Source organism: Dipodomys spectabilis, unplaced genomic scaffold (assembly GCF_019054845.1).
Source record: "Dipodomys spectabilis isolate Male_0828 unplaced genomic scaffold, ASM1905484v1 ptg000125l, whole genome shotgun sequence".
Lineage (NCBI taxonomy): Eukaryota > Metazoa > Chordata > Mammalia > Rodentia > Heteromyidae > Dipodomys > Dipodomys spectabilis.
In genome coordinates this window covers 14,014,392-14,042,189 of record NW_024870802.1, presented here as the reverse complement: position 1 = coordinate 14,042,189, position 27,798 = coordinate 14,014,392, and the positions used below count along the sequence as shown (strand labels likewise).

At 43.8% G+C, this 27,798-nt stretch overlaps 1 protein-coding gene across 1 annotated transcript; it reads right to left on the bottom strand.

Moving 5' to 3' along the window:
• Nucleotides 1-3,705: 3,705 nt before the first annotated feature.
• Got1 (glutamic-oxaloacetic transaminase 1) lies at nucleotides 3,706-27,798 on the bottom strand. Its single transcript, XM_042689484.1, has 9 exons — nucleotides 27,598-27,798; nucleotides 18,893-19,074; nucleotides 12,744-12,867; nucleotides 12,308-12,420; nucleotides 11,930-12,034; nucleotides 9,769-9,919; nucleotides 9,520-9,685; nucleotides 8,452-8,594; nucleotides 3,706-4,517 (listed from the first exon to the last, which is right to left on the bottom strand). The coding sequence occupies exons 1-9, from the start codon at nucleotides 27,713-27,715 to the stop codon at nucleotides 4,378-4,380; spliced, it is 1,242 nt and encodes a 413-aa protein (XP_042545418.1). The 5' UTR covers nucleotides 27,716-27,798; the 3' UTR covers nucleotides 3,706-4,377.

The window sequence follows — 27,798 nt, the reverse complement described above, 5'->3', positions numbered from 1 at the left end:
GCCAAATGCCCCTCTTGAATGGGGAAGGCTGGTACCAAGAAGTGAGTCCTCAAATTCTTGGCACACCTAGAGTATTCTACAACCTATACCCCATGCAATGTTGGCCTCATCCCCACCAACCCAGAGCAGGTGTTGTGGTCAGGAGAACCCTGGCACACCGTGGGAGGAAGGACTGGAGCTAGAGAGACCTCTGCCAGCAATGTGTCACTGGCTCCCACAACCCCCTGGCCTGGCCAATCTGAGGCTCAGCTGTCATGCATGTGTTCTCCTAGCTACCTCCTCAGCCACCATCCTCCCCTCCACACACACACACACACACACACACACACACACACACACACACCCTGCTCTTGCCTGGTAGAAATAGTTACCACCTCAGTGCTAGGTGCCTCAGACTCAGACCAGTAGGTGGTGAGTTCTGAGCAAGAACTGCCATCCTGCAGGCTTCTTGCCAGCTAGTCACTGGCCCAAGACAGCTTGCCTGGCTAAGCTCCTTGTCATTTCCCCCTTAGGCTGCCAGGTTCAGGCCACTGCTGTCCCATTCCATCCATCCCCCTGCAAAACCCCAATGAGCCTGTCACCACACCTCCCTTGCCCTGTCCCTGACTCTGATTTTCTTCAGGTTAAAAAAAAAATGTTTAAAACTAATTTTAAAATAAAGCATTTATGAAAAGCTCAATAAATTATAAGTACTTTTGAAATAAAATGAAAAATTCCTTTCCTGGAATGTGGCTGTTTTCCTTGGAAATGTTGGGGTTCCAAAGTGTTAGTATTTGAGAAGCAAGTTGGACTACACACCTTTGTAAATACTTTACCTGGAGTGCACCTGCCTAGAGGGCCTGCCTCTCCAGGTGTGAGACTGAAGTCAGGTGACAGGTGACTTTGGGGCCCAGAAGGTTCTGCTTTTGTAAGAGTGAATGCCAGCAGAGGAAGGAAGAACCCAAGGGCAAATAAGAGACAAGGAGAGAGGGTACTGAGGATAGTGAGAAGGTTGGCATTCGCGGAGGTCATGTGACAGGTGCAGGACTATGTTGGGAGCCTTCCAAGTTCAAGATCTTGAGGACCAGACCCAGACAAACCCAGAGTCTATGAGCTGGTCACATGGCTCCCTTCTGGAGACTCTTTGGAAGGAAATCGGGGTAGCAGGACTCTAGCAGTTTAAACCAAAGTCTTGGGGAAAACCAGGAGGAGAGGGGGCCAGGCCTAAGGATGATGAGCTGTAAAGCAATGCAGGAGGTGGCAAGGTATGTGGGGCACTGAATGTCTTTGTGGAAGGAAAGTTGGAATCTGATACTATTCACTTTTAAAACCAGCAAACAGGCTGGGGAGGTGGCTCAGTGGTAGAGTGCTTGCCTTGCATGCATGAGGCCCTGGGTTCGATTCCCCAGCACCACATAAGCAAAAAGAAAAAAGCCGCAAGTGGCGCTGTGGCTCAAGTGGTAGAGCGCTAGCCTTGAGCTAAAAGAGCTGAGGGACAGCGCCCAGGCCCAGAGTTCAGGCCCCACGACCAGACCCCCAAAAAAATTAAAAAAAAAAAAAAGAATAAAACCAGCAAACAGGATGATGAGTGGCCAAGGCCAGAACAACTTCACATTCTTCCCAGGAGGCTCAGCGGAAGTATTCTTTTCATTATAGGTAATTGCAGCAACTATTATGCTAAAACTCTATTAGGTCATTTCTTTCTGAAAACCACCATGAAGGTGTTACTTGAGAGGATGGCCAACTTGCTCAGTTTCCCAACCAGGAACTGCCAGAACCTGGAGCTTTGAGTGTCCTGCCTCAGAAATCCACATGCAATGGCACATGACAAGCCCTAAAAGTCCAGCCCTCCTCAGACTTCCAGAGTCACAGACATAAGCAGAGACACACTGACCAAAATTAGCTAAGGACACAAGAAAGCAAAAAACCTAGTCCACTGCTTTAATGCTAAAATCATTCATTTCAACCCAATGCAGTAGCTCAAGTCTAATCCTAGCTACTTGGGAAGTAAAGATCAGGGAATCACAGTTCAAGACCAGCCCAGACAGGAAAGTTCTCAAGTCTTCATCTCAACCAATAGCTGGACACAGTGGTGGACTCCTGTCATCCCCAGTGTCAGAGCAGCACAAGGAGGAGGACCGCAGTCTAGGCTAGCCTGGGCATAAAATGAGCCTCTTATCTTGAAATTAGCCAATGTAGAAAGGTGCTTATGTCCTAGATCAAGTGGTACAGTACCTGCCTAAAAAGCACCAAGGCCCAGAGTTCAATCCCCAGTACTGGAAAACAAAAAACAACAAAACCCATTCTTTCCTAATGTTTAATGGGGTTTTTTTTCCTAGAGAAAAATGAAATTCTAACGAGAAATTTAAAAACTAAGATTTTGTCAGGTAAGATTAGACCTTACCAGGCTACAGGTGATTTACTGTATCAAGATTGGTTTTTCCCCTAAGAACCAAGCTTTGCCCAGCAGAGGTACCCTTGTCCCTGTGGAGAACAATAGTTTAAAGATATATTTGGGAAATGACAGAAGCGGGACTCCCATGGCTTCTCTGTTGACTGCCATCTTTACTGACAAGCATCTTTAAGTCAGAAGGAGAGTAACAATATGGAGGAAATGAGATGGCAGGACTCCACCCCCACCCACCAGCCCAGCCACACACCTGCACAGGGAAGGCCAGAGAGGTAAAGGATATGTGGTAACTGAAGACAGTGGAGCGGGTTCACATGAGCAAGCATAAACAAAGATTGCAGCACATACTTTCATATAGTACACAGGTCATCTGCATTTAGTCCCTGTATTTCCTGTCTGGTTAGAAGTGAAATGGGAAGAGTAAGGGGAATCAGACACATGTAGATCGCATTGTAGCTCAAGGTAAAAGATCTTTTTTAATGAAGGAACCCTACCAATAGAATGGAATACCTCACCAAGGATAGAAAGCATTTGTCACAACCACCCCAGTTGAGAAGGAGGAGTTGGAGACAATCTGGAGAAACTATCTCAGTAGGGGAGAGGCTGGCCTTGGTGATGTCTAAGATTCATTCATCTTATAAGACTAGAGGATTTAATAACTCAAAAGAGTCCTTTAGAAGGGAAGATGCTGTTAAGATACCAAGAATAAACTTGTAAATATTGTGCAACTCCCAAGTAATCACCCTTTTGTTTTAAGCAACCCCACTAAAACCTACCACTTGGAGAATCTCTGGGATGTTTGGAAATTGTGATCTATGTTTAAATGGCTATGATTGCTCCAACAGACTAGGAGGCCCTCCAACTCATAACTTCATGAGTTCATGAAGTCATTTTTTTAAGAAATGTAAGACAAGCCCCATGGCTTATACCTGTAATCCTAGCTACTCAGGAGGCTGAGATCTGAGGATCACAGTTCAAAGCCAGCCCAGGCAGGAAAGTCCATGAGACTCTTATCTCCAAGTATCCACTCAGAAGAATGGAAGTAGAGCTGTGGCTCAAGAGGTAGAGTGCTTGTCTTGAGCTGAAGAGCTCAAGGACAGCACCCAGGCCCAGAGTTCAAGTCCCATAACAAAAAAAAAAGACTAATAAGCACATAAAACCTATACAGATGTAACATACAGTAATTTCACTAGAAAGCTGTGTTTGGATAATACATTTTAGTCTTTCTTTTAACTATTATTAAATTCCTTTGAAATCTTTCTGTTAAACTTAAGTTCACAGCCCCATTTTAATGGATCACAAAATCAATTCCAAGCTTCACAATCAGCATTTTTATTTTCTACGTGAAATGATACATAGTATATTAGACTAGAAAAATAGCAGAACTCATTACACATCACAAGGGTAGATACTGTTTGGAGACTTTTGTTTCAGTTAAATATTGTGTGTGTGTAGGTATCATGATACAACTATTTCCTATTGCAGTCACCTGGAAGAACCAAAGTTTCAGAGGACACAACCATGCAGACAGAGCAGGAAGACAAGACACTGGGTGCGGAGGATGAGTTTAATGCCACAGCTAACACCCACAGCCACACTCAGCTCCTTGGTCTTTGGGATTAGACACTGTAGAGTCAAACAATACACAAAAAACATGAGCAACAAGGGCAGCACTCTTGTGCCTAGTTGGGGGTGGGGGGGATATACAAGGTATCTATATCTCATGATCAAAATATTTTCTTACTCTTAAATAAGAACTCTTAATTTATTCTGGCCTCCAAAATGCTCAACACCTAGGCCCCCAATTCATTTCAAGGGATGTCACTTCACCAGAGGCCAGCTTCAAGAGAGGTCTCAGCAAAGCAGTATCTAGTCCTTCAGCTGTCTCTAATGCATAGTTTATACAAGTAGGTTCGTGTAGGCAGGGAACACTCGTGCACACACATGACAGAGAACTGCTTTGGTGGTGTGGACAGGACAGCGCATCTTCACTGGATTCTGGTGATGGCTTCGTTGATGGAGGTAGCCACATAATCGAGGTTTTTGGTAGTTAAGCCACACATATTGATGCGACCACTTGGCAGCAGATAGATATGCTTTTCGTTGATCAGATACTCCACCTGTTTAGCTGTTGAAAACCCAAAGAAGACAGTATTAGAGGAGCAGGAATCCTTTCTATAGTGGTTCAGTGCCTAAAGGACAATTATTAAATTCTCTTTCTTTCCCCTTCACCCAGAGAAATAAAGCAAAGGGAACTGATTTGTCACCATGGTTACCTATAGATTCTGGAAAGATCTTATACTAATTCACTTTCTAATTCACATGAAGTTCATTTTAACCTGAGACTACCTCCCAACCAAATAAGATGCTCCATCAACTAAAAATAACCATTAGACTCAAGAATATTCCACTAATAGGGAACATTACCCTGCTTCCTTGTCCCTGTGGACCTCGTGGCACTCTCCCTTTAACATTTGGTCTTGATAGTACTTTGGACAAGGCCTTGTGCACGTGATATTGAATACACATATCCATCCAATCCTCGATTGCCTTTCAGCACCCCCCCAAGTGCAGGAGGGGTCCCACGTCTGCAGAAATGAACTATAGATGAAGCTAGGTAGAGCCTGCCTACAACCTCCTGTGCCTATAGCATATCCATAAGGTGGCAAACTTGGCTTAGGGTCCCGCACTACCTGCCATGTGCCCTACTAAACACAGTTTGCAAAGCCCCAACTTGCCCAGGCTTAGCTGTGTGAGTGACCGTCACCCCAGGAGATAGAGCCAAACTCCTGGTCAACATAAGCACAATATACCACTGTCTCTAAAGGCCCACTAGGCCTCACAGGCAGCCACTGTAGTTCCAGACCTCAATCTCTGGCTTGGGGATTTAATAAAAAGAAGACTTCTCTACTTTGGAGGAGCCACTAGTAAAGGTCATGGACTCTTCCCCAAGAAAGACCAATATCCACATAAGCAATGTTTGTACTGTAGCTGCAGCTTCACAGGTCTCGAGGTTAAAAACCCCCTTTCTCATGAGTAAACAGTAATAAAAGAATTATAAGAATTAGAGAAATTAGTGGTAAGAATATGGGGGTTCACTACACAACTCTTTGGAATTAGACAAGTTATATACAGCTTTTCTATCTGTATGTTTTCCTAACAAAATGATAGTTTTTAAATTCTATTTTTAGACAGGCGCTAATGGCTCACACCTATAATCCTAGCCACTCGGGAGGCTGAGATCTGAGGATCACGGTTCAATGCCCAGCCTGGGCAGGAAAGTACATACTATTCTTATCTCCAATTAACCACCAGAAAACTAGAAATGGAGGCTGTGGCTCAAAGTGGGAGAGCACTAGTCTTGAGCAAAAAGAGCTCAGGGAAGCATCCAAGCCTTGAGTTCAAGCCCCATGACTAACAAAAACAAAAAAACTACTATTTTTTTAGAAGATAAAGAACATCACATGATGTTTAATATTATAAGTACAGATCTATTTTCATCATTTTTCAATTCATAATAAAAGTGATTTCCTACTGTGGATCATAGGAAGATAAAGCTAGTTAGTGGGGAGACACTCCTACCTCTTCAGCTATTTTCAGAGTGTGATTACTGAAGATCAATTTCCACTATACGTATTATTTTCCTAATTGTATAAGGATGACTTTGCTTATTCAAGTGAACTAATTCTCCATTCCATAGTAATGAGGACACTATAGTTAACTAAGCTCCTCTTCCCTTTTTTCTTTTTGTTTTTTGTTTTTGGTACTGGGGTTGACCTCCAAGCCTTCCACTCGAGCCACGCTTCCAGACCTTCTTTACTTCCTTTTCTTGAGTGGCCTCACAAAATACACCCAAGGTATTTTGAGGAGTCTACAACATCTTACCATCTCTTTACTTCCTTGAGTGTTTCCTGAGCCTATTTAAAACTAGCCGTTTGACAGCCCCAGGCATAATACATCCCTCCTTGAGCCTCCAAAGTTCTACGTCCAACCCAAACTACTGTTCATCAGCTCTAGAGCCAGTATTGAGGCAAGTAGATGAGTTCTAATCTGCACCATGCTAACAGTGGTATGATCAGTTATCCTCAGGAATGATTAAATAAAAGACCATTTATCATTAGAAGGGATTTTTCTCATCACTGACAACTAACCAAAACCCTACTTCTGCCCACTAGATTTTCAAACAGCTTTTACCCCCCTCTTTTTGTCAGTCATGGGGCTTGAACTCAGGGCCTGAGAGTGTCCCTGAGCTTTTACACTCAAGGCTAACACTCTACCACTTTGAGCCTCAGCACCACTTCGAGTTTTCTGGTAGTTAATTGGAGAGAAGAGTCTCACCAACTTTCCTGACTAGGGCTGGCTTTGAGTGGTGATCCTCAGATCTCAGCCTCCTGAGTAGCTAGGATTATAAGCATGAGCCACCAGCGCCCAGTTCAAACAGCTTTTAATTCTAATTACCTATCTGAATTCTTATTTACAAAATGGAGAGGCAATCAGTTATTGTGGCTCAAGTCTGTAATTCTAGCCATGTGGGAGGTAAAGATTAGAGGATTAAGGTTCAAGGCTCCAGGTCAGCTCAGACTAAAAGTTAGAGAGATTCTTTTTTTTATTGGTAGATCATGGGTCTTGAACTCTAGGCCTACTCGCTGTCCCTGAGCTCTTCAGCTCAAGGTGCCATTTCCGGTTTTCTGGTGGTTAATTGGAGATAAGAGTCTCAAGGAGCCAGGTGCCGGTGGCTCACGCCTGTAATCCTAGTTACCCAGGAGGCTGAGATCTGAGGATCACAGTTCAAAGCCAGCCAGGGTAGGAAAGTCCATAAGACTCTTATCTCCAATAAACCACTAGAAAACCAGAAGTGGTGCTGTGGCTGAAGTGGTAGAGCACTCGCCTTGAGCTGAAGAGCACAGGGACAGCGCCCAAGCCCAGAGTTCAAGCCCCACAACCAACCAAAAAAAAAAAAAAGAGTCTCAAGGACTTTCTTGCCTGGACTGGCTTTGAACCATGATCCTCATATCTCAGCCTCCTGAGCAGCTAGGATTACAGCCTGAGCTACCAGTACCCGGCCAAGTTGAAGAGATTCTATTCTGACCAATGGTAGTCACTGATGCTCATTTACAGAAAGCACACTGCTGGGTGCAGGGGCAGGTACCAGTCACCCAGAGACTCGGGCAAGCACAAGTAGAAGGATCACAGCCCAGCCAGCCCTAGCATAAAACAAGACTGCTTCAAAACTCATCAATGCAAAATGGGGCTAGAAACATGACTCAAGTGGCAGAGTGCCTGACCAAGAACAAGGCCCTGAGTTCAATCTCCAGTACTTCCAAAAGACATAAACAAATAAATCAAATGGAGAGATAACTTTATAACATCTTTCTATAGGCAATAGTTGGAGACTAGGAAAAACCTGTTAAGAAATCAGTACCCACTGGGTGCCAGAGACTCACACCTATAATCCTAGCTACTCAGCAGGTTGAGATCTGAGGATCACAGTTCAAAACCAAACCTTAGCAAGAAAGTTCTAAGACTCATCTCCAATTAACCAACAAAATCCCAGAAGTGTGGCTATAGCTTTGAGCACAAAAGCTCAAAGACAGGACCCAGGTCCTGAATTCAAGCCCCCAGGACGAGAACACACACACACACACACACACACACACACACACACACACACACACACACACACACACACACACACACACACACCCTCAGCACCTGAGTAATAATCATAATCATATATAATCTATATCCTTAATACTAAGGTAATGCCAAAAGGCATATGACAACTTACAAGGAGCTTGGAACAAGTTACAGATCCTTTTACTGCTCAGCTAGCTCTGAGCAACTTCAAATCCACAAAAATCAGTAGGGCTATAGGACAGACCACAATGCTCTTGAGACCCAAGGGGTTCACAAGACAATGGTACAGAAAAACCTAATTTGTCTGGGCCCAAAAAGTAACACTAAACTAATTAGGCAGCAGCTATAAAGGTGAGCTCCTGACCAGTGCTGGAGAGGCATTGTGTCTACTTGCCCACAGGCTTGAGGAAGTGGGGGCCACTTACGGTTCAACCCAGTGAAGCTGAACATGCCAATCTGCTCAGTGATGTGAGACCAGGTTCCAGGGGTCTTGAGGGCTTCTAATCGTGCCCTGAGTTCAGACCGCATAGTCAGAATTCGGTCAGCCATTGTCTTCACATTACCTGTCCTGAAGCATAGACAGTGGTATCAATTCTAGTCTGGACAGGAAAGATGGTTCATGAAAACATGTAGGTTGAAAAACACTAATTTAAACTGCAAGCTGAACATGGGATCACAACCTGGCTAATACAGTACATGGATACGTGGATAAGTGAATGAGCAGAGCAGAGACAGACTTAGTGGGGAGAAAGGGAAGGCTGTGCATACTGCCAGAGTCTAGTGCTTGTCTTATTATATGCTGGCTGGAATACCACTAAAGGTTCCACTCACGGTTCACTGAGGGGCTGATATACACGGGTAACATAGTCTATCAGGACTACTTAAGTAGAAATTAGAGATTTAGCTACCACATGAAAATGGCTCTGTCCCCAAATCAGCTAAAATATAATTGTCTCCTCCCTCCTAATCTATGGTTTCACTTCCTATGGCTTCAACCCCAGTTGGAAAAAATTAAATGGAAAATCCCAGAAGTAAACAATTCATATGTCTTAAGTAACTGCCATTACAGTATACTGATAGATTATTCCATTATTAATATTTTGATTTATTATTGATATTAGTATTGTTAATCTCTTACTATACCTAATTTATAAATTAACCTTTATTGTAAGTGTTATAAAAAGGAAGACACAGTAATGGTTAGGGTTTGGTGCAATCTGTGGTTTTAGGAACCCCCTGACAATGCGGGGTGGCAGGGTGGGTATACCCCTTGTACATGTATATGCAAACTAGAAATAAGAAGAGCCCAAATTTTGTCACACTGATTTGAAGTTAGATAGTCTACTCTATCAGTCTACTGTATCCTGTGTTTTCCAACTTTAGGGGAAGAGTGCATTTCCACTCCACCACCCGCACTGGGGGTCCCCCTGCCCCCCCCACCCGCCTCCTCATCCATTACCCATCACCCATCAATCAGGCTTTGAGCTCCTTACCACTCCTCAAAGAGCTCAGGGTTAGAGAGGGTGGTGGCGACAATTCGTGCTCCCTGGGCAGGGGGATTGGACCAAGTAACTCGCACAATCTTCTCCATTTGGGAAAGGACCCGCAGGATGCCCTCAGATTCTTTTCCAACCACAGTCAGATTCCCTACACGCTCATCTAAAGAGATGATAAGAAACTGGTCTTAGCTGCTGATGGCAGAGTTTGGGGGAGCCAGGGCTGCAATACCTAAGGGCACTCACTGTAGAGCCCGAAGTTCTTGGAGAAGGACTGGGCACAGAAGAGCTCGAAGCCTTCGGACACAAAATAGCGGATGGCCCAGGCATCTTTCTCTAGGTCTCCAGATGCAAAGCCCTGATAGGCTGAGTCAAAGAAGGGGAACAGAAAGCGGCGCTGTAAGGAAGGAAAGAGTGTCAGGGCAGGAAATCCTTGTAGAAGCAACCTCACCAACAGGCTCTTCTTCCTCAGTTGGCACTTGGGAGGAATCTCATCCCTGTACCTTTCTCCTATTTCTTATCTAGGTACACTCAAACCACCTACCAATTACATATCTGATTTTTTGTTCAGCTAAATACCAACCAACAAGCAGAACAATTTCAGTACTTTACTTTAACTGTATTTTGCCCTAAAGTGTTAAGAGGTAATTTTATCACTGGAGCTTACTTTTGAGGCCTCGAGGGACTGTGTTAGCAGTCTTTCCGGTGGATTACTGGTGTGATAATGAGGCTTAGCATTCCACCTCAGAGCTACCCTACTGGGCATTCAGGATGAACCCGGCAGAGAGCGCTATTCTCATCATGCTCACATCCTTACGAGTTCCCCAGTGCAAGCCTGTTCTGGATGGTAGGTGTGCTCTTTCTGAGTAGACAGCACTTTCTCCCTTGGTTCTCTCTAGGCCCAGAGATCCAGGTAGTACTTTGACTCCTGCCTTATCCCTCACAGCCCATCACAGCCCAGGTCCCATCTCCTGAGAGCTCCAGGATACACCCCTGTCTCACCTTCCCCACTACCACCTACCTCATTCAAGTCACCACCAGCTCCTGGGATACCAGCTGCTCTCCCAGCTTGTCTACTCTCACCTCCCTCTGTCTATTCTCTGCTGCAGTCAAGGTGACCTTCAAACAATGCATAGCTACTCATAATACTCACTGACATCAGACATTGCTGATAGCTACCCTGCGAATGAAGTCCAATGCTTCAACACAGCTCACTCCACTCACACCCCTCAACTCCAGAACTCTAGGCCATGACAAGAAAGAATTTCATTAAATGGACCGTGATCGCTGCTGAAAGCTTCTGATCATGCTGGCCCTGCCAGCCTCTACCTTCCTAGGTCTTCTGAACTCCTCCCCTTCCTGCAAGACTCACCATGGAAATTTCTTCTTCTGTTACCACCTATAACTCACACACCCTGCACCGAGTCTGGGCTCTGGAGCCTTATAACCCACCAACACAGCATTTCACAGTATCATCCCACCCCAGTATCATAACTGTCCCGGTCTTTAGCTGTACACACATCTACACACATGCACACATGTGAACACCCTAAGCTGGACAGCTGATCCACCAAACATGGCAATGTCTTTGCTTGGGCACTGGTGCAGGGACCATATCCTGCTTAATTCACTATGGCATGCCCACCATACCCAATACATAACTATTCTTTAATAGGTATTACATGAACATGTTAATGGCAAATATATTCAGTGGAAATTTCAATTTGGAAGGTTTCCTGAAGAAATAAAAAGTTGTATTATATAGTTATTTATAAGATCAAGAAATACAAAATCAATTGAAATGTCCATCAACTGACTTACCCAATCCATAAGATGACATATCCATGAAAAGAATATGAAAAGCAATACTGTAAAGCGTCAGACAGCAAATATATAAAGACATTCAAACAAAAAACTAAGATGTTCAAAACAATATGAACAAATTCATCTCATCTTTGCAAAATACATAAATATGTATTTAAAAATTTGCACATACAAACATATGTACACACTCATCAGCTGAACACGATCCACCAAAGCACTAACAATGTCTTTGTTTGGATGGTAGGATTTACATCCATATTTATTTTCTTCTTCAGGCTTTTCTCCATTTTCCAAATCCTTCAATAAGCAGGTTTTGCTTTTGAATGCAGCTACCAGTGACTCATGCCTATAACCTAGCTACTCAAGGAGGCTGAGATCTAAGGATCAAGGTTCAAAGATAGCCCGAGCAGGAAAGCCAGAAATGAAATTATGGCTCAAATGGCAGATCACTAGCCTTGAGCACAAAAGCTCAGAGACAGCGCCCAGGCCCTGACTTCAAGCCCCAGGACTGGCACCAAAAAAACAAACAAATGAAGAAACAACTTCATGCTATGTGCGAGAGATGCTCTAGAAGTGGAGTTACCTTCATGACGGAGGCAATCTGCTTCCACTGCTCCTTGGTGGGGTCAGTCCCAGTTGGGTTGTGTGCACAGGCATGGAGGACAAAGATGGAGAACTCGGGAGCACTCTACAAAGAATGAGGCTACGTCAACTCTGTCCCCGTGGGTGACAGCAAGAGACACAGTGAGCAGCACATAGATCAGCAATGAAGGGCAAAGGAAAACCATGTTCTTAACCTTTTCACATCTCTTTCGTACAGCCGCTCTCTCACAAGCTATTTCAGAATCTATTATGTGGTTTGGGGAAGATGTCTCAGACGCTCACTTTCCAGAGATCCAAACACATTCCCTGCTGTTCCCGACAGCACAATTTTCTTTACAACTTCTTCTAACTCACCTACCTCCAGATCATTAAGAAAACCCTGAAGGTCAAGTCCTCGCTTCTCTGCGTCCCAGTAGTGGTAGGTCCGAATGTCTTGAAAACCAGCAGCAGCAAATACAGCGTTATGGTTCTCTGAAAGCAAAAGGGGCAAAATGCTAGTAAGTGTTTTTAGACACTTGTAGGAATAATTAAAAGGAACACAGCCAGCTTTCAGGACCCTGAGGCTCCACGTCCACAGGGTGTTATGGAGGCTATAGGTAAGATATGAATGAACAATGGTACCAAGAACAAGTTCAACCAATTACATTCATGCCAAACATATCCTACCACCACTTCTCAAGGCCCTCCCAAAGCCGGTCCTCCCAGGTCTGGATTACGTTTTTTTAGGTAAGCAGTGAGTGCCATGAGGATATCCTGTCTGCCTTCTCACTTCTCTGCATAACTAAAAGACTCACCCCAAGTTGGAGAGGATACGTAGACTGGTGTGTCTTTGTTATCCAATCCATTGTACCATCGTGCTAAGAATTCCGCTCCAATTCGAAGTGCACCTGTTCCCCCCAAACACTGCACACCTCCTACCTGAAAGAGAAGAAGGAGAATCTCAGGCTGAAAATGGTGAGATCAGATAAAATTAACAAACATCACACATCCTCCTTCTAACCTAGGCCATGTCAATGCATGATGTGGAAGGTAAACCCTTCCACTCATCTCAAGATCAGGACACTTCCCTCATCAGAGGCCTGGAATACAAGTGTTTCTAGCATGCTTGGACATCAGTCCATGGTAATCAGTTTATGAATCTTCAGAAATGTGTTTTATATATATATATACCTCATATATAAGATGATAAATATATAAAGATACTACTTTCCTTAGCTGCTTCTCATCTTTGTTCACTTTAATAATAAAAAATAAATAAAAGATCTATGTTTGGTTTGAAGGTATGGCTCAAATGGAAGAGGCCCTACCTAGCAAGCACAAGCCTGAATTCAATCCCTAGTTCAGTCCCAGCCAGTCAACTGGACCTTGGATGGCTAAAAAAGGGAGAACCAGTCAGCATTGGTATAAAGCTGGTCAGGGCATCTCTTTAAGTACTACATGTTAATGTGGAATTGCTAACATGGACTCTAAAACCTTAGCTGGGATCAGAATTCATCAGTGTCACGACTTCATGGAGGAGCAGGAGAGGTGACCAGGAACTGCTCAGGGTCAAGGCCACACTGCATTCGCCTGGGTATCATAGCAACTCTCACAGTATCTGTCATTCAGTCCCACACAAACGTGCTAAACTGGCTGAAGAAAGAACATGGTGTGACAAAGACCTGAAGCCCATGGTAAAAGCTCCAGTCTTCTGGAGTAATGACCAAAACAAGAGACTGGGACGCCATTACTGATGAGGAGCTATGGCCAGGATACCCAACAATGGCTCAGTAATTTCAGAATCTGAAACATTACCATCTGGGAGATGAAGAGTGAACATTTTGTCTAGATCCTAAAGTCTGAGGATGGAAAATAAGAAGCAGTAATGAGCCTAGAAAATAGGTTTCCTCCAGATGGCTTAATGGATCTGGTACTGTTAAATCTTACCAAGACAATCTAAGGAAAAACAATTACTGTTTGTTTTCTGGTTCGTTGATTCTTTTATGCATGCCTCATTTACAAGTTTTGGCTCAATTACCATTTCTATTTCTGTCCTGACTACTATACTTAACATTTAACACAAAGGTAGATGCCAGTGGCCCATGCCTGTAATCCTAGCTACTCAGGAGCTGAGCTCTGAGGATCACTGCTTGAAGCCAGCCCAGATGGGAAAGTCCATGAGACTCATCTCCAATTAACTTCCAAAAAGCCAGAGCGAGGTGTGGCTCAAGTGAGCACCAGCTTTCAACAAAAGAGTGAAGGGACAGAGCCTAGGCTCTGAGTTCAAGTTCAAATATGGGCCCAAAATAAAAATGTTAAGTGAAAAAAAAAATTTAAGCAAAAGTAAAATTACTCCCACTCCCAGCACTTCTAACATAGCCTCCTTCCTGCCTTATCTGCCACTTATTATTAAATATATATCATTTTTCCATTGATTATGTTTGACCTGTCTCCATAAGATATAGAGTAAGGATTTCTACAAGTGCTGAGCTCTGGCATCTAGCTGGTTATCTGACTCTCCAGGCAAAATCTGCTAAGTAAATGAATGATGAACTCAAACATCCAGGAATCTGGGAAGTTCCAAGTTAGGAGCTAAATGCTAAACAACTACAAGGTAAATAAGCCATGACCCCTGCCCTGGGGAGGCTGAAGGGAATGACAGACTTGTGGGAGAGAAAGTCTTATAAAATTAGAGATCAGAGTAAGCACAGTAAGTGCTGTTCCCAAGCTGTGATCAAAGTCCTGTGATAACTCAGAGGCCCAGGGCCAGCACTGCCAGCACTAAGGAATCTAAACCGCAGTGACCTTTGATCAGGTGTAGAAGGACCCATGGACTGGGGAGTTACAGAGGAAGGGAGGACATTCCAAGCAAAGGGAGGAGCTGGGCAAAGGCTGTGACCTGGCCTAAGTTAGGATCTAGTAAGCCTGGAAAACAAGGCACATAGAATGGCAGGACCCCTGAGTGGGGATCAGCAGCTCCACACTAAGCACAAAGGCTGAGTTTGTCCTGTAGGCCATGGGAGAGCTACTTGTAGAGGTAAGGTGGGGATGACATAATTAGCTTTTTTCCTAAGGGAAGATCTTTCTAGCTGCAGAGTACAGAATGTACTAGGAGGAGGAGACTCGAGGTAAGAAGGTCAAAGAAGATGTTATAAGAATTTACATAAGATAATAGGGGCTGAACCAAGCCGGTAGCCTGAGGCTGGTGAGGACATTTGTGGGAACAGGACTCAGAGCTCAGGAGGAGCTGGTACCTAGGATGATGCAAATACCAAGAGTATCCCCAACCAGCCCAAAAAAAGATCTTCAAATAATTTGCTGCCACGAAGACTACATTTAAATTTTTTCTGTGCAGGCCCAGAGACACAAAGGACATATGTTTTCTCTCATATGTGGAAGCTAGTTTATAAATATATATGTAAACATATCCAGGGTCATATACATATACACACAAACACATAAGCTAAAGTACTGTTCCTATGGTATAACTCCTCTGGACAGCTAACTTACAATCTAACAAAATTAATACCAGGAAGCTAGAACTTAGGGTGTCAGATTAGGTCAAGAGGAGGGGGACAGGTGAGGGAAGAGAGGAAGGGTGGGAGAATACAGTCTTCATATTGAATGTACATAACTGAAAATGAACTGAGGAAAATTGAGGGGATGGCTGAGGCTGGGAGAGATGGGAACAATGATGACAGGGGTGACATGGATTGAGAGGCATTGTACTTATAAACTGACATGCTGAATTGAAATCCCTTTGCATAACCACCCAAAGATGGTAAGTTTCTTCTGTGACCGAAAAATGCATCACAGACAGAACACTGAAACCTGTTGAAATTGTTTTGGGAAAGGGAAAAGTATGAAAGCATGGGCAATTGAGGGGATGAGACTGAAATGTACAAGTGTGAAAATGTAACAAGGAAATCCTCCCCTTTCTAATGAATGAAAGGTAGTTTAAGAGAGATGGTTGTGTTACCAGGTCAAGGCCAAAAGAAACAGCCTTACAGTGTGAAGAGGTCAAAACAGGGATCCCTGGGTTAGAGGGATAGCGTCTGTCAACATTGTAACTGTGTAAGAAATAGTCTTGAGGAAGCAGCAGTCCAACATAGAATCTGTCTTCACTTGTCAACAGAATGGGAAGATAGGCAGTTGCCAAAGTTCTCCCTTTGCCTTTGCCTTTTTGTTTTTCCTTTGTGTGTGTGTGTGACAGTACTAGGGTTTGAACTCAGGGCTTTTTTTTTTCCCTCCTATTTGGCTTTTTTACTCAAGGCTAGCTCTCTACCACTTGGGCCATCTGTCCACTTCTGGCTTTTTTTTGATGGTTAATTAGAAATAAAGAGTCTCATGGACTTTTCTGCCCAGGCTGGCTTCAAACCTCCATCCTCAGACCACAGCCTCCTGAGTAGCTAAGATTACAGGCATGAGCTACCAGCATCCAACAAAGTTCTCCACTTTAAAAATTCATTAAGATTGTCTTCCTCTCTTTCTCCTTCTCCCCTCACTTCTCCTCTCCACCTCTCTTTCTCTCCTTCACTCCTTCCCTTTCTCTTTCCTCTCTCCCTCCCTTTCTGCCCCTGCCTCCCACTTCTCTCAGCACTGATTTTTTGCAGCAACTTTCCCATCTGATCCCCCCTCTCTAACAATTCTTTCACATGCCTTCTGTTCCTAGAGGCAAGCCACAGTCTTGTATTAGCAAACCAACTCACACACTGATTAATCAATTATATAACCATTGACTTGAGTGCCAAGACCTGCTTCTGATCACAGGATCCCAACCTTTACCTTACCCTGCCCACTCTGCTTATCAGGGCATCTGGGTAACATAATACACAAGAGGAAAACCTGTTGTAAGCAGAATGTGAAGGGCACCTCAGATGACTCGAGGTCCTCAACTCAGGAGCCACAGGCTCACTGCAAAGAGGGCAGCTGGTTTCAATTATACAACACCTTACTGGACTACTGCTCTTCCCTTTCCTACCCATCCAGCCAGGTTTATCTTCCTGAAACAACACTTCAGTTGGGTAATTCCCTGGCTCAAACTCTCAGTGAGCTTCTCTTGCCTGAGCTCCCAAAAGCAGCCTATGCAATAGATGCCCAACTCCATTCTAGGTCTCCTTATAACCTAGACGTGCTTAATGTCTGCCTCTGTGCCTAGACTCCCCTGACTCAAGAGAAACACCCCTCTGCCTTCATCACGTTCGTGGTTCACAAAACTGGCTCTAGTTTGGAATCACCTGGGGAACATTTTTAAAAAATATGCCCATCAGGCTGGGAAAGTGCCTTAATGGTACAGTGCTTGCCTAACATGCATGAAGCCCTGGGTTCGATTCCTCAGTGCCACACACACAGAAAAAGCCAGAAGTGGCACTGTGGCTCAAGTGGTAGAGTGCTAGCCTTGAGCAAAAGCTCAGGGACAGTGACTGGGCGCTGAGTTCAAGCCCCAGGACTGGCAAAAAAAAAAAAAAATCCCATAGGGTGGAGGGGAGAACAGAAGTGGAAAGGGAATAGGGCCAGTTCTATTTCCAAGATTCTAATTACACTGGGTTTGCATGGGACACCATGTGGTCCACTTAACCAACTCCCCAGGTGGCCCTCATGTACAACCGGAATTGAGATCCAGTGTCCTGTGTCCATTGCATTCTTTAGGGTTCAGCTCAAGTTTCACCTGTGGCCTTGGTGGGTTTCCCCAGCCTCTGAATTCCCACCACACCAAGGATTTATCTGTCCATACCACTTCCTGCCACATACAGTCTCCTAGCTGTCTACTTTCTCTCTTTTTTTTTTGGTCGGTTATGGGGCTTGAACTCTGGGCCTGGGCGCTGTCCCTCAGCTTTTCCGCTCAAGGCTATCACTCTATCACTTGAGCCACAGCGCCACTTCCGGTTTTCTGGTGGTTTATTGGAGATAAGAGTCTCACAGTCTTTCCTGTGTGGGCTGGCTCTGAACCTCAATCCTCAGATCTCAGCCTTCTGAGTAGCTAGGTTACAGGCATAAGCCACCGGCGCCTGGCCACTGTCTACTTTCAAACATGTTCTCCCATGTGTCTCTAGTTACCACACAAGCATGTCAATGAAAGGTGCTGAGATCAAGGCCAGAAGTATTACAGAATATTAGACGTGGCTGGGATTTCAGAGAGCATCCAGACTAGGGACTCTTTTAACTCTGGGAACCACAAACACCTTTTGAAAATCTAGTAAGACCTATGAAAACTTTTCCCCAGAAATAGGTACACATAAAATTCTTCATGTAATTTCAGGAAAGATTCCCTAAATGGTCACCTATGCAAGCACTTCTTATAGAACCAGGAGTACAAATGAGTCTTATTTTATTTATTTATTTATTTTTGGGCCCGGTCGTGGGGCCTGAACTCTGGGCCTGGGCGCTGTCCCTCAGCTCTTCAGCTCAAGGCTAGCGCTCTACCACTTAAGCCACAGCGCCACTTCCGGCTTTTTTCTTTTTGCTTATGTGGTGCTGAGGAATCGAACCCAGGGCCTCGAGCATGCAAGGCAAGCACTCTACCACTGAGCCACCTTCCCAGCCCACAAATGAGTCTTTTTCTAACATATAGATAAAGGGAGTGGGGGAGCTGGACAAATCACCTGCCTATGGTCAAAAGACCAGAGACAGGTGTAGGCCCTACTCACTTATGATTGCATTCACTTCTCTTCGCTTGACATTTTAAACTCTGCAGCTGAAATCTGATGATCTCAGATTTGGACAGAACTTACCCAGTGAAAAAGTTATGCTTTGAATATGGCAGTGGTCTTTCTACTACATATCAAAACAATTTCAACCTTTTTTTTTTACTTTCTTGATTCCTTAATGCTGTTGTTTCTGTTTATTCAATTGTTGTTTGGTTTGGTTTGTCTGTTGAAGCTTGCTTCAAATTTGTGATCCTGCTACCTCAACCTTCCAATACTTTTACAGTTTCTGAAAAGAAAACATCTCATCCCAAACTCACCCGCTTCTCCTTAAGAGCTGGGCTGTCATCTCCAAGGGCAAGACGAGAGGCACAGGTCCGGAACTCTGCCAAGCCCAGGATGGGCAGATACTCGTGGTTGAGGGTATTGTCATTAGCAATCTTCTGTTCCACCTTCCTCACTACCGGCAAAACCCAGGGCTGGCAATCATCTGTGCGATACGCTGAGCACAGAAAAGAGAGACAGAAGAGTCTCAGGCTTCTTCCAAGTCAAAAGTCTAGAACTGGGAACAGGGAGAATCCCAGCATGTTCCGGTCAAAACAGAACAGTGATGGAAATCAAAGGAGAGCTGAGTACCTTTCAGTAGAGGTCTGGGTACAGGTCAGGGCTAGGTGCTGAGCAAACTGGACGGACACGGTTTCTCTCCTTATGGGACTTACTGCTCTTAACTGTGTGACCTCCAAATAGCAATGCAAAAGTACAACTGAGATATCCCAGAGCCTGATCAAGTGGGAGAGTGGAAGGGAAAGCATCTGTGAATGAATGCTAGTCATCTTCCCCCTTTTGTCTCCAAGAGAGTTCCAGAAAGGCCTAGGTTCTACTTCACAAGAACACTGTACCTTCAAATATAAACATGGAGAAAGGGGAGTGGGAGAAGATCCACCTCTACCTCCTGTCCTACAAAAAGCAGAACAGGACAGTGTGCTGATGTCCTGGGGCTGGAGTCCAGTCCCTGGTTGCTGTCACATATGGCCCACTTCAAACACATCTTTGTCCTTCCTTTGGATTTTGACACAGGCCAGTGTTTACCTGTGAAATGGTTCACTCACTTCCTCCACCTCACCCTTTCATGGATCAAAATTTCCATTTCATAATACTTAATCTTGCTTTATAGAAAAAAATAGTTTAAGCATCTCTTCCACATTAAATGTATTTTTAGACTACTCTACCTTAACCTGGCACAGATTTTTTTTGCCCCCTATACTACTCATTGGTAACATTCGAAAAACAGCTGCTCTGGCCTTGCACCCAGGTCAATAATCTCTCTAGTAGGATTCCTGACTGGTCATGTTGCCCGGAGGCTCAAATGTGTAAGCCGCCAACAATCCTATACCTATGCAGGTGACTCTGAAACAGACACAAGATTTTATAGTCACTTTCAACTTTACTCATCTCTACCCAACCTATATCCCTAATTTACAAAGAAAATCATGTTTTAGGGTAGTATTTATTGCTGCATAAGCAATACATATTAATCATAGAAAGTTTAGAAAAGCCCCAAAAGGAAATAACAAACATTATAATTAACATACAATCAGCACTCTGATACAAGGGATATAAAAATGTAAATGTATAACCTGCCAAGCTTTATATAGACATTTATTTATAAAATATGGATCATGCTGTACATAGGGTTTTCAACATCCTTTTTCCACTTACAGATTTATTATGAATACTATATTCCTGACATCCTTTTCTTACTACTTTTCAAGTCCTTCACTTCACAAATAACAACTGTTGCTAGTTTCTAATATATCTTACCAGAGTTTCTGTGTGCATACATAAGCAAATACAGCTTCTGATATTTGATAGTGCATAACACATTGTGATGTTTTGTTCCTTGCTTGCATGTGTGTGTGTGTGCGTGCGTGTGTGCGTGCGTGTGTGCGTGCATGTGTGCGTGTGTGTGTGTGTGTGTGTGTGTGTATGTACAGTGCTTGAATGTAGGGCCTGGGCACAGTCCCTTAGCTTTTTCATTCAAAGCTGGTACTCTACCACTTGAGCTACTTCCAGCTTTTTAGTGGTTAACTGGAGGTAAGAGTCTCATAGACTTTCCTTGCCTAGGCTGGCTTCGAACCACAATCCTCAGATCTCAAACCTCCTGAGTAGATAAGGTTACAGCATGGGATGGGCCACTGGCACCTGTCTTGTTCCTTGCTTTTTTCCATTTGAAGATCTTTTCATATCGTGCATAGATAGTCTCTGTTCTTTTTCACAGTTGCTTAAAGTATGAAGCATATTTTATTTTGTCAATCACTTACTGGACATCTGTGTGGCTTATGATTGTTGGCTATTAAAGCAATACCTCAGTGAGCCACTTGGTATATCTCCCATGGATGCAAACACAGCAAAGACACAGGCTAAGAACTGGCTAAGATGTCAACTGTAGTTTGGATAGATCATAATTTACCATAGGGATTATATTTCTGATTAACACCATAAAGGGTGCCTACTTCTCCTCGCCCTGCCCACTGAAGGTGTGTTTACTAGTATGAAGGTCAAAATGGTATCTCAAGCTAGTTTTGATTTGCTTCTCTTTGTATTAATGAAATTAGCATTTTCATATAGATAGATAGATAGATAGATCTATTTCCAACTGCACTTGACTAGCCATATAATATCTTTTTGTATGTATAGTTTATTAATAATGTTGTTTTGAATTACTTGCAATTGTAAATACTGTGACAACTGCTTTTACATCTCTACATGAGTTATTCACATAGAAAATACACCTAAATGTGAAATGACTACGCCAAAAGGTATGCAGCAAATTGAAGACTTTAGGACTATTTTAAATTTCCTATCTGTCTTCTATTCTATCAGCCAACTTTACACTCCAAGAATGTGACCTCTGCAAATCTGAGAAATGTATCAAGCTAATAATAAAAACATAGGCAAAGCTCCAGACTGACACAGCCACTAACCCACCCAGACTCTGAGCTGGTGAATCTACCTCAAGAATCTTTCATTCCCAGTCCCATTTTACTGGCGCCCCCACCCCCACCCTGTCCCACCAAATTAACTCCAACTCAAAGGTGGTAGGATTTGATCTTTCTTTATCACATACCAAAATAACAATTTCAAAACAAGAGCTATCCCTCAGGGACATCACCCTAACTGATCAAAATGCTAACTAACATTGCTAAGTGTATTCTTGGGAACTCTTGTAGGGTGGAAAGATTGTTTTTTAGAGAAAACATCTCTAAATCCCCAATAACACCAAATCTTTGCCCTTTAAAAGTCAATTTAGGGGCTGGGAGGGTGACTCAGTGATAGAGTGTTTGCTTTGCATGCATGAGACCCTGGGTTTGATTCCTCAGCACCACACGAGCAGAAAAAGCAGGAAGTGGCGCTGTGGCTCAAGTGGTAGAGTGCTAGCCTTGAGCTGAAGAGCTGAGGGACCAAGCCCAGAGTTCAAGCCCCACAACCGGGGGGGAAAAAAAAAATCAATTTAATTTTGGAAAATGGTACTTGTATCATCTTCAGTGGTGACAGTGGGTAAAAAAATTGGATGATATTCATGAAGAATGATTACAAAAGAATGGTCACCTGTGTGGCTCCATTGCTTGGGGCCAGAAGTAAGAATACAGTAATCAAAGCATCATAGAGGAAGCTGCTCACCTCATGCTGACCAAGAAGCAGAGAGAGGAGCAGGGGAAAATGTCTTTCCAGCGTACATCACAATGACCAATCTGTCCAACTAGGCTCCACACCTCTTTCCACCACCTCTCAATAACGCTGTCATATAACTCCATGAATGGATTGCTTGGCTCACAGCCTTCAGGATCCAATTACTTCCCAAAGGCCCATTAGCTGGTAACTGGGCCCCAACCAGGACTATGAGGGAACACCTTGGATTCAAACCAAAACAGGAGACAGGGGAAGAATGTATTCAAAACAAAAGAACACCTGCACAAGTTCCCCAGGCTGGAAGGACAAGGGTTTTGAGGATCCATTTCTTTTTGTTTGTTTGTTTTTGCTGGTTGGGGCTTGAACTCAAGACCTGGGCACTGTCTCTGAGCTTTTTCTGCTCAAGGCTTGTGCTTTACTACCACTTTGAGCCACAGCTCTACTTCTGGTCTTCTGATGGTAAATTGGAGATCAGAGTCTCATGGGCTTTCTTGTCCGGGCTGGCTTTAAACTATGATTCTCAGCTCTTAGCCTCTGAGTAGCTAGTATTACAAGTCTGAGTATCTATTTCTCATAGTGGCTCAGAGTCTTGGAGTCTCTCTCTCTCTCTCTTTCTCTCTCCCTCACTCTCTCTCTCCTTCTCTCTCTCTCTTTTTTTTTGCCAGTCCTGGGGCTTGAACTCAGGGCCTGGGCACTGTACCTGAGCTTCTTTTGCTCAAGGCTAGCATTCTACCACTTGAGCCCCAGTGCTACTTCTGGCTTTTTCTGTGTATGTAGTACTGAGGAATCGAACTCAAGGCTTCATGCATGCTTGGCAAGCACTCTACAACTAAGCCACATACCCAGCCCTTGGAGTCTCTTCTAATAATCTCCCATAGTAATAGGGAACCACAAAAAGCACTAAAGCAAGAAATGGTTAGAGAGGGAAAACCTGAAGCAAGCCCTAAGGGGCTATAACAAGGGCCTTCTTAGCAGCATGCTCCCCAGTTCCATGGGCCACCGCCCTTTCTAGAGGAGTCCTTTTTAAGGAATCACATAGGTTACAGGTAGGTCCTACAGTCTTGTTTTATAGAAGGAAAGAAAAAACACACAGAGACTCAATGATCCACCAACCTCCCTCATCTTCCTCCTAAAATTTACACTTCTCTTACCCAATCCCACTGAGGGTATGCCTCTAAGATCCTTCAGCTAAGACGGGGAAAGTCAGGGTCTCAAAAACACCTAATATAGTATACCTTCCCAATGACTTCATTTGAAGATGCTAACAAATTACATTGAAAGCAACAATTAATGCAAGTACAGTTATCTAGACCAAAAGGCTGGATGAACATGGGGGGAAAAATGGACTGTAGTATTGAAGAAATTTCTAGGGGCTGGGAAGGTGGCTCAGTGGTAGAGCGTTTGCCTTGCATGCCTGAGGCCCTGGGTTCGATTCCTCAGCACCATATAAGCAGAAAAAAAAAGCCGGAAGTGGCACTGTGGCTCAAGTGGTAGAGCACTAGTCTTGAGCTGAAGAGCTGAGGGACAGCGCCCAGGCCCAGAGTTCAGGCCCACGACCGGACCCAAAAAAAAAAAAGAAAAGAAAAGAAATTTCTGTGGCAGCCTGCATCAGATTGGACTCATTCCTCTTAGATCTTCTTTCAGTCTGATGCTTTGAAAAACACGAAAACCATCAGCTAGGAAAGGGTCATGCTTGTACAGAGTGACAGCTTGCTCTATCTAACTATAGCGAAACTCGTAAACTCACCACAGGAACAAAGTCTCTAGGAAAACTGTCTATAAAAAGGAACTGGCTAATGAGATTACAGATGTAGTTCATTCTAAAATGTCCAACATCACTATAAACTGAGCTGGAAAAATCTCCATTAAGTGTGAGCTTAACTTGGAATTAGAGAGGAGGAGGAAAGCATTCTACCCAAAGTTAGTAATCAATGACATTTCCTTCACAAACATTATACTTTGGATTGTGTATAACTAAGGCTGGGACATTCAAAAGCAGGGAAGAGACCTTTTATTCTACTGTACATTAACTAGATCTTATTTAAGCACCTACCATCCACAAAACGGTGGGTCACTATAATGAGCAAAAACATTTACACAAACTGGGTACAGGTTACCTCATGTCTCTAATCCAAACTATCAGAAGGCTGAGATCTGAGAATCTCCATGCGAGGCCAAACCTGGGGAAATTTCTCAACACTTTATCTCTAATTAATCAGTAAAATGCCAGTCAGTCTGGAGGCTGATTCAAACAAAACAGCACCAACCGTGAGCACAAAAACTGAGTTCAAGCCCCAGTTCTAGCACAAAAAAACAACCCAAAACACCCAGTGTGGTGGTGCATACTTGTAATTCCAACTACTGTGGAAGCAGGAAGATTGCCAGTTCTAGACTAGCAGAACAAAGTTGATTCTCTCTCAAAACAGAAAGAAAAAAAAGAGCTGTGGTGTGGCTCAAATGGTAGAGCACTTGACTAGCATCCTGTTCACAGCCCTGGCTTCAAAAGAGGCTATTCTTAGGCGAGGCTTATAAAGGCTCACTAGCCATGTGCTTATCATCATATAAAATGTTTATCAAAATGAATGCCAAGAAATGGAAAGAGGTTTTTTGATTTTCCTTTTGTGGGTTTTTTTCTGTTTTGTTTTTCCCCTTTTTGACTTCTGTCCTTTTTGTCCTGTATGTAAGTTTATCTGTTTGGGGGATGGTGAGGGGAAGCACAGAAATGGTGGGACAAACGGTGAACACTGTTCAAAAAGAAATGTACTCAATATCTGCTCTATGTAACTATAACCCCTCTGTACATGACCTTCACAACCAAAATAAAACGTTTTTTAAAAAACATTTCCAGTATCACAACAACTAATACATATAACACTTTTGATTTACATATCACATATAACTTTATTTCTTATTCAACTAATAGGGCCAATGAAATTATTATCCTAGACTAGTCATGGAAGGTGCTAGCAAATCTCAGAGACTACTTTTGGTAGCATAGAATCTTGCAAGATTCTGAAGGTCATCCTTCAGTCCTAGCTCATTTTACAGACTTAAGTCTCAAAGATGTTAAATAACTACTGTGCTGGGCCTATACTAAGGTCTCCTCTCTGCCCCACTGCGATGCACTGGCTGCCCCAGACCCTCGAAAAGTAACTAAAATAGAGTGGCCTAAGAGACCTATCTAGGATCTCAGCTCTCCCACATACTGGTCTTATGTTCTGGGGCAAACTGTATCCTTCTGTCTAGGCTTCAGCTTCCTTATTTCTACATGGAAACAGTTAAGAACCTTCCAGAGTTGCTGTGAGAAAAATCACAAGATTACATGCACTATTCATTTTCTTGTGTTCTTGGGTTCTAGGAAGGCATGATAAAGGCACCTCACAGTTGAGATGCCATCTGAACTTTAAACAGTATGATTCTGGATCAGTCACTTCTGGTCTGGCAGGGAACTTTTCCTCTGCGTGAACAGTCTACTTCTGAGCCAGTGTCATTTCTCAGTTCTTGAGCTGAAAATTTTTATTCACGATCTCTCAGAATCAACCACTCAAAGAAATGTCAACATAGCCACAGAAAGTTAACACTACTTATGTGCCAGACTACTGTAAATGCCTCTGAATCCTCATCAAAACCATAGCAGATGACTGGAAGGTGGGGGAGCCAATAAAATCAGAGGTTTTTTGTTTTGTTTTGTTTTTTGTTTTTTGCTGGTCATGGGGCTTGAACTCTGGGCCTGGGCGCTGTCCCTCAGCACTTTAGCTCAAGGTGAGCACTCCATTCTACAGCTTGAGTCACAGCACCACTTCCCATTTTCTGGTGGTTTGTTGGAGGTAAGTGTCATGGACTTTCCTTCCAAGGCTGGCTTTGAACCGCAATCCTCAGATCTCACCCTCCCCTCCTTCGTAGCTAGCATTAGGCATGAGCCACCAGTACCTGGCTAAAATCAGAGGTCTTATAAAGATATATATTCAGATTGATATTAGTTCTTCAGTATAAACTGGCCATAATTAAATTCTTGGAGATTATGGATTGACCTTAAATTCAGACCCTAAATGGTGTCCATCCCAATTCAAGACAATCTTTCAATATTTCTCCCACTCTGCTGCCTGCCAAAACATCATATTCCTTCCAGGGGCAACACAATACAGCAATGACTTGTTTTTTTTTGTTTTTAAAATACTTCATTATTAAGAATTTCAAACAATCACAAAAGTTGGGTAAATATTATCATTTATGTCCAAGCATTACCAAGCTCTTATAAACTACCACTTTTTAATCATTTTTCTGTTCTTTCCCTTACCCTAGATGTCAAATGGTAAAGATTTTTGTCTGTCTGTATGTGTGTGTGTGTGTGTGTGTGTGTGTGTGTGTGTGTGTGTGTGTGTGTGTGTGTCAAGCACTATAGACAGAGACAAACATTTTCTACAGGAATGCTGATTCTGAATCCTCTGCATGTCATCTGTGCTACAAAATAATTCCATTTCTTCTTTCTAAAATTTCTAGTCTTTTTATTCTAATCCTGTTCCCTTAGCACAGGACATCATCTATTCATTTTCATCTCCCAAGGCGGCCTGTGTATGTGGCAAGAAAGTGTCTGTGGGACTTCAAACCTCCTCGTGGTTGCTGTAATAGAAATAACAAATCCACCAGAGGAAGTTAGAATGAAAAGGAATTTCGAAGACTTCTTAATTCAAATGTTCCTCTTGGCAGAGAAGTAAACTGGGCAGCCCATGCTCTGAGCTTGTCCCAAGGCTGAAGAAATACAAATAAGAAATGAAGACAAAAGATGTGTGGGCAGTGACCTCCATTCTACGATACCTGCCCGTTCCTGCCAGAAGCATCTTCCCAGATTTGAGGGGGGGGGGGGGGGGACACGGAAGCATTTCTAATCGCTGTACCTGCTGATATTTAAATCCTTGAGGACAAAACCAAGCTTCAGTCTTCCCCAGAGCGTTGATAGCTAGTGGTCATTCAAATACTGACCGACCCACACCAGAGCGCCCTCCCGAGGGCTAACTGGTCTCCTTTCCCGCTTCCCACCTAATACGACTCCAAGCCTCCCAGGTTTCCAGTTTCCCTCCATCTAATCCCAGGCCTCCGCATGGCTCAGGAGGATGTGGCATAAAGGAGGGCTGCGAGTCCTGTGTCTGCTACCCCTTTCCTCGTGACCTTGGACGCATCTTCCTCCTCATGGGGTCCATATGCCAGGCTGTGAATGAGGGGGTCCTGTCCCCCCGCCCCCCCGAGCCAGGCAGCCCAGAGCCCACCTCCCCCCCCCCCCCCAAGCCAGGACTAGGTCTGCCCCGCGCGCTCGCATTCCAGCGCTGGGCATCCTTACCTCCCACTCCCAAGTTGACCTTGCGGGGGTCTGGATCCTCCCGGAAGTCGGCAGTGAGTTTAAAAACCAAGACTGGCTGGGCCTGAGGAACCTCAGCAAAGACTGATGGAGGAGCCATTACGACAGAGCAGAAACCTGCCGAAACCTGAGGCTGCCGGTGCAGTGGGATCTGGGCTCGCCTATCCGGAGGAGACGCTCACC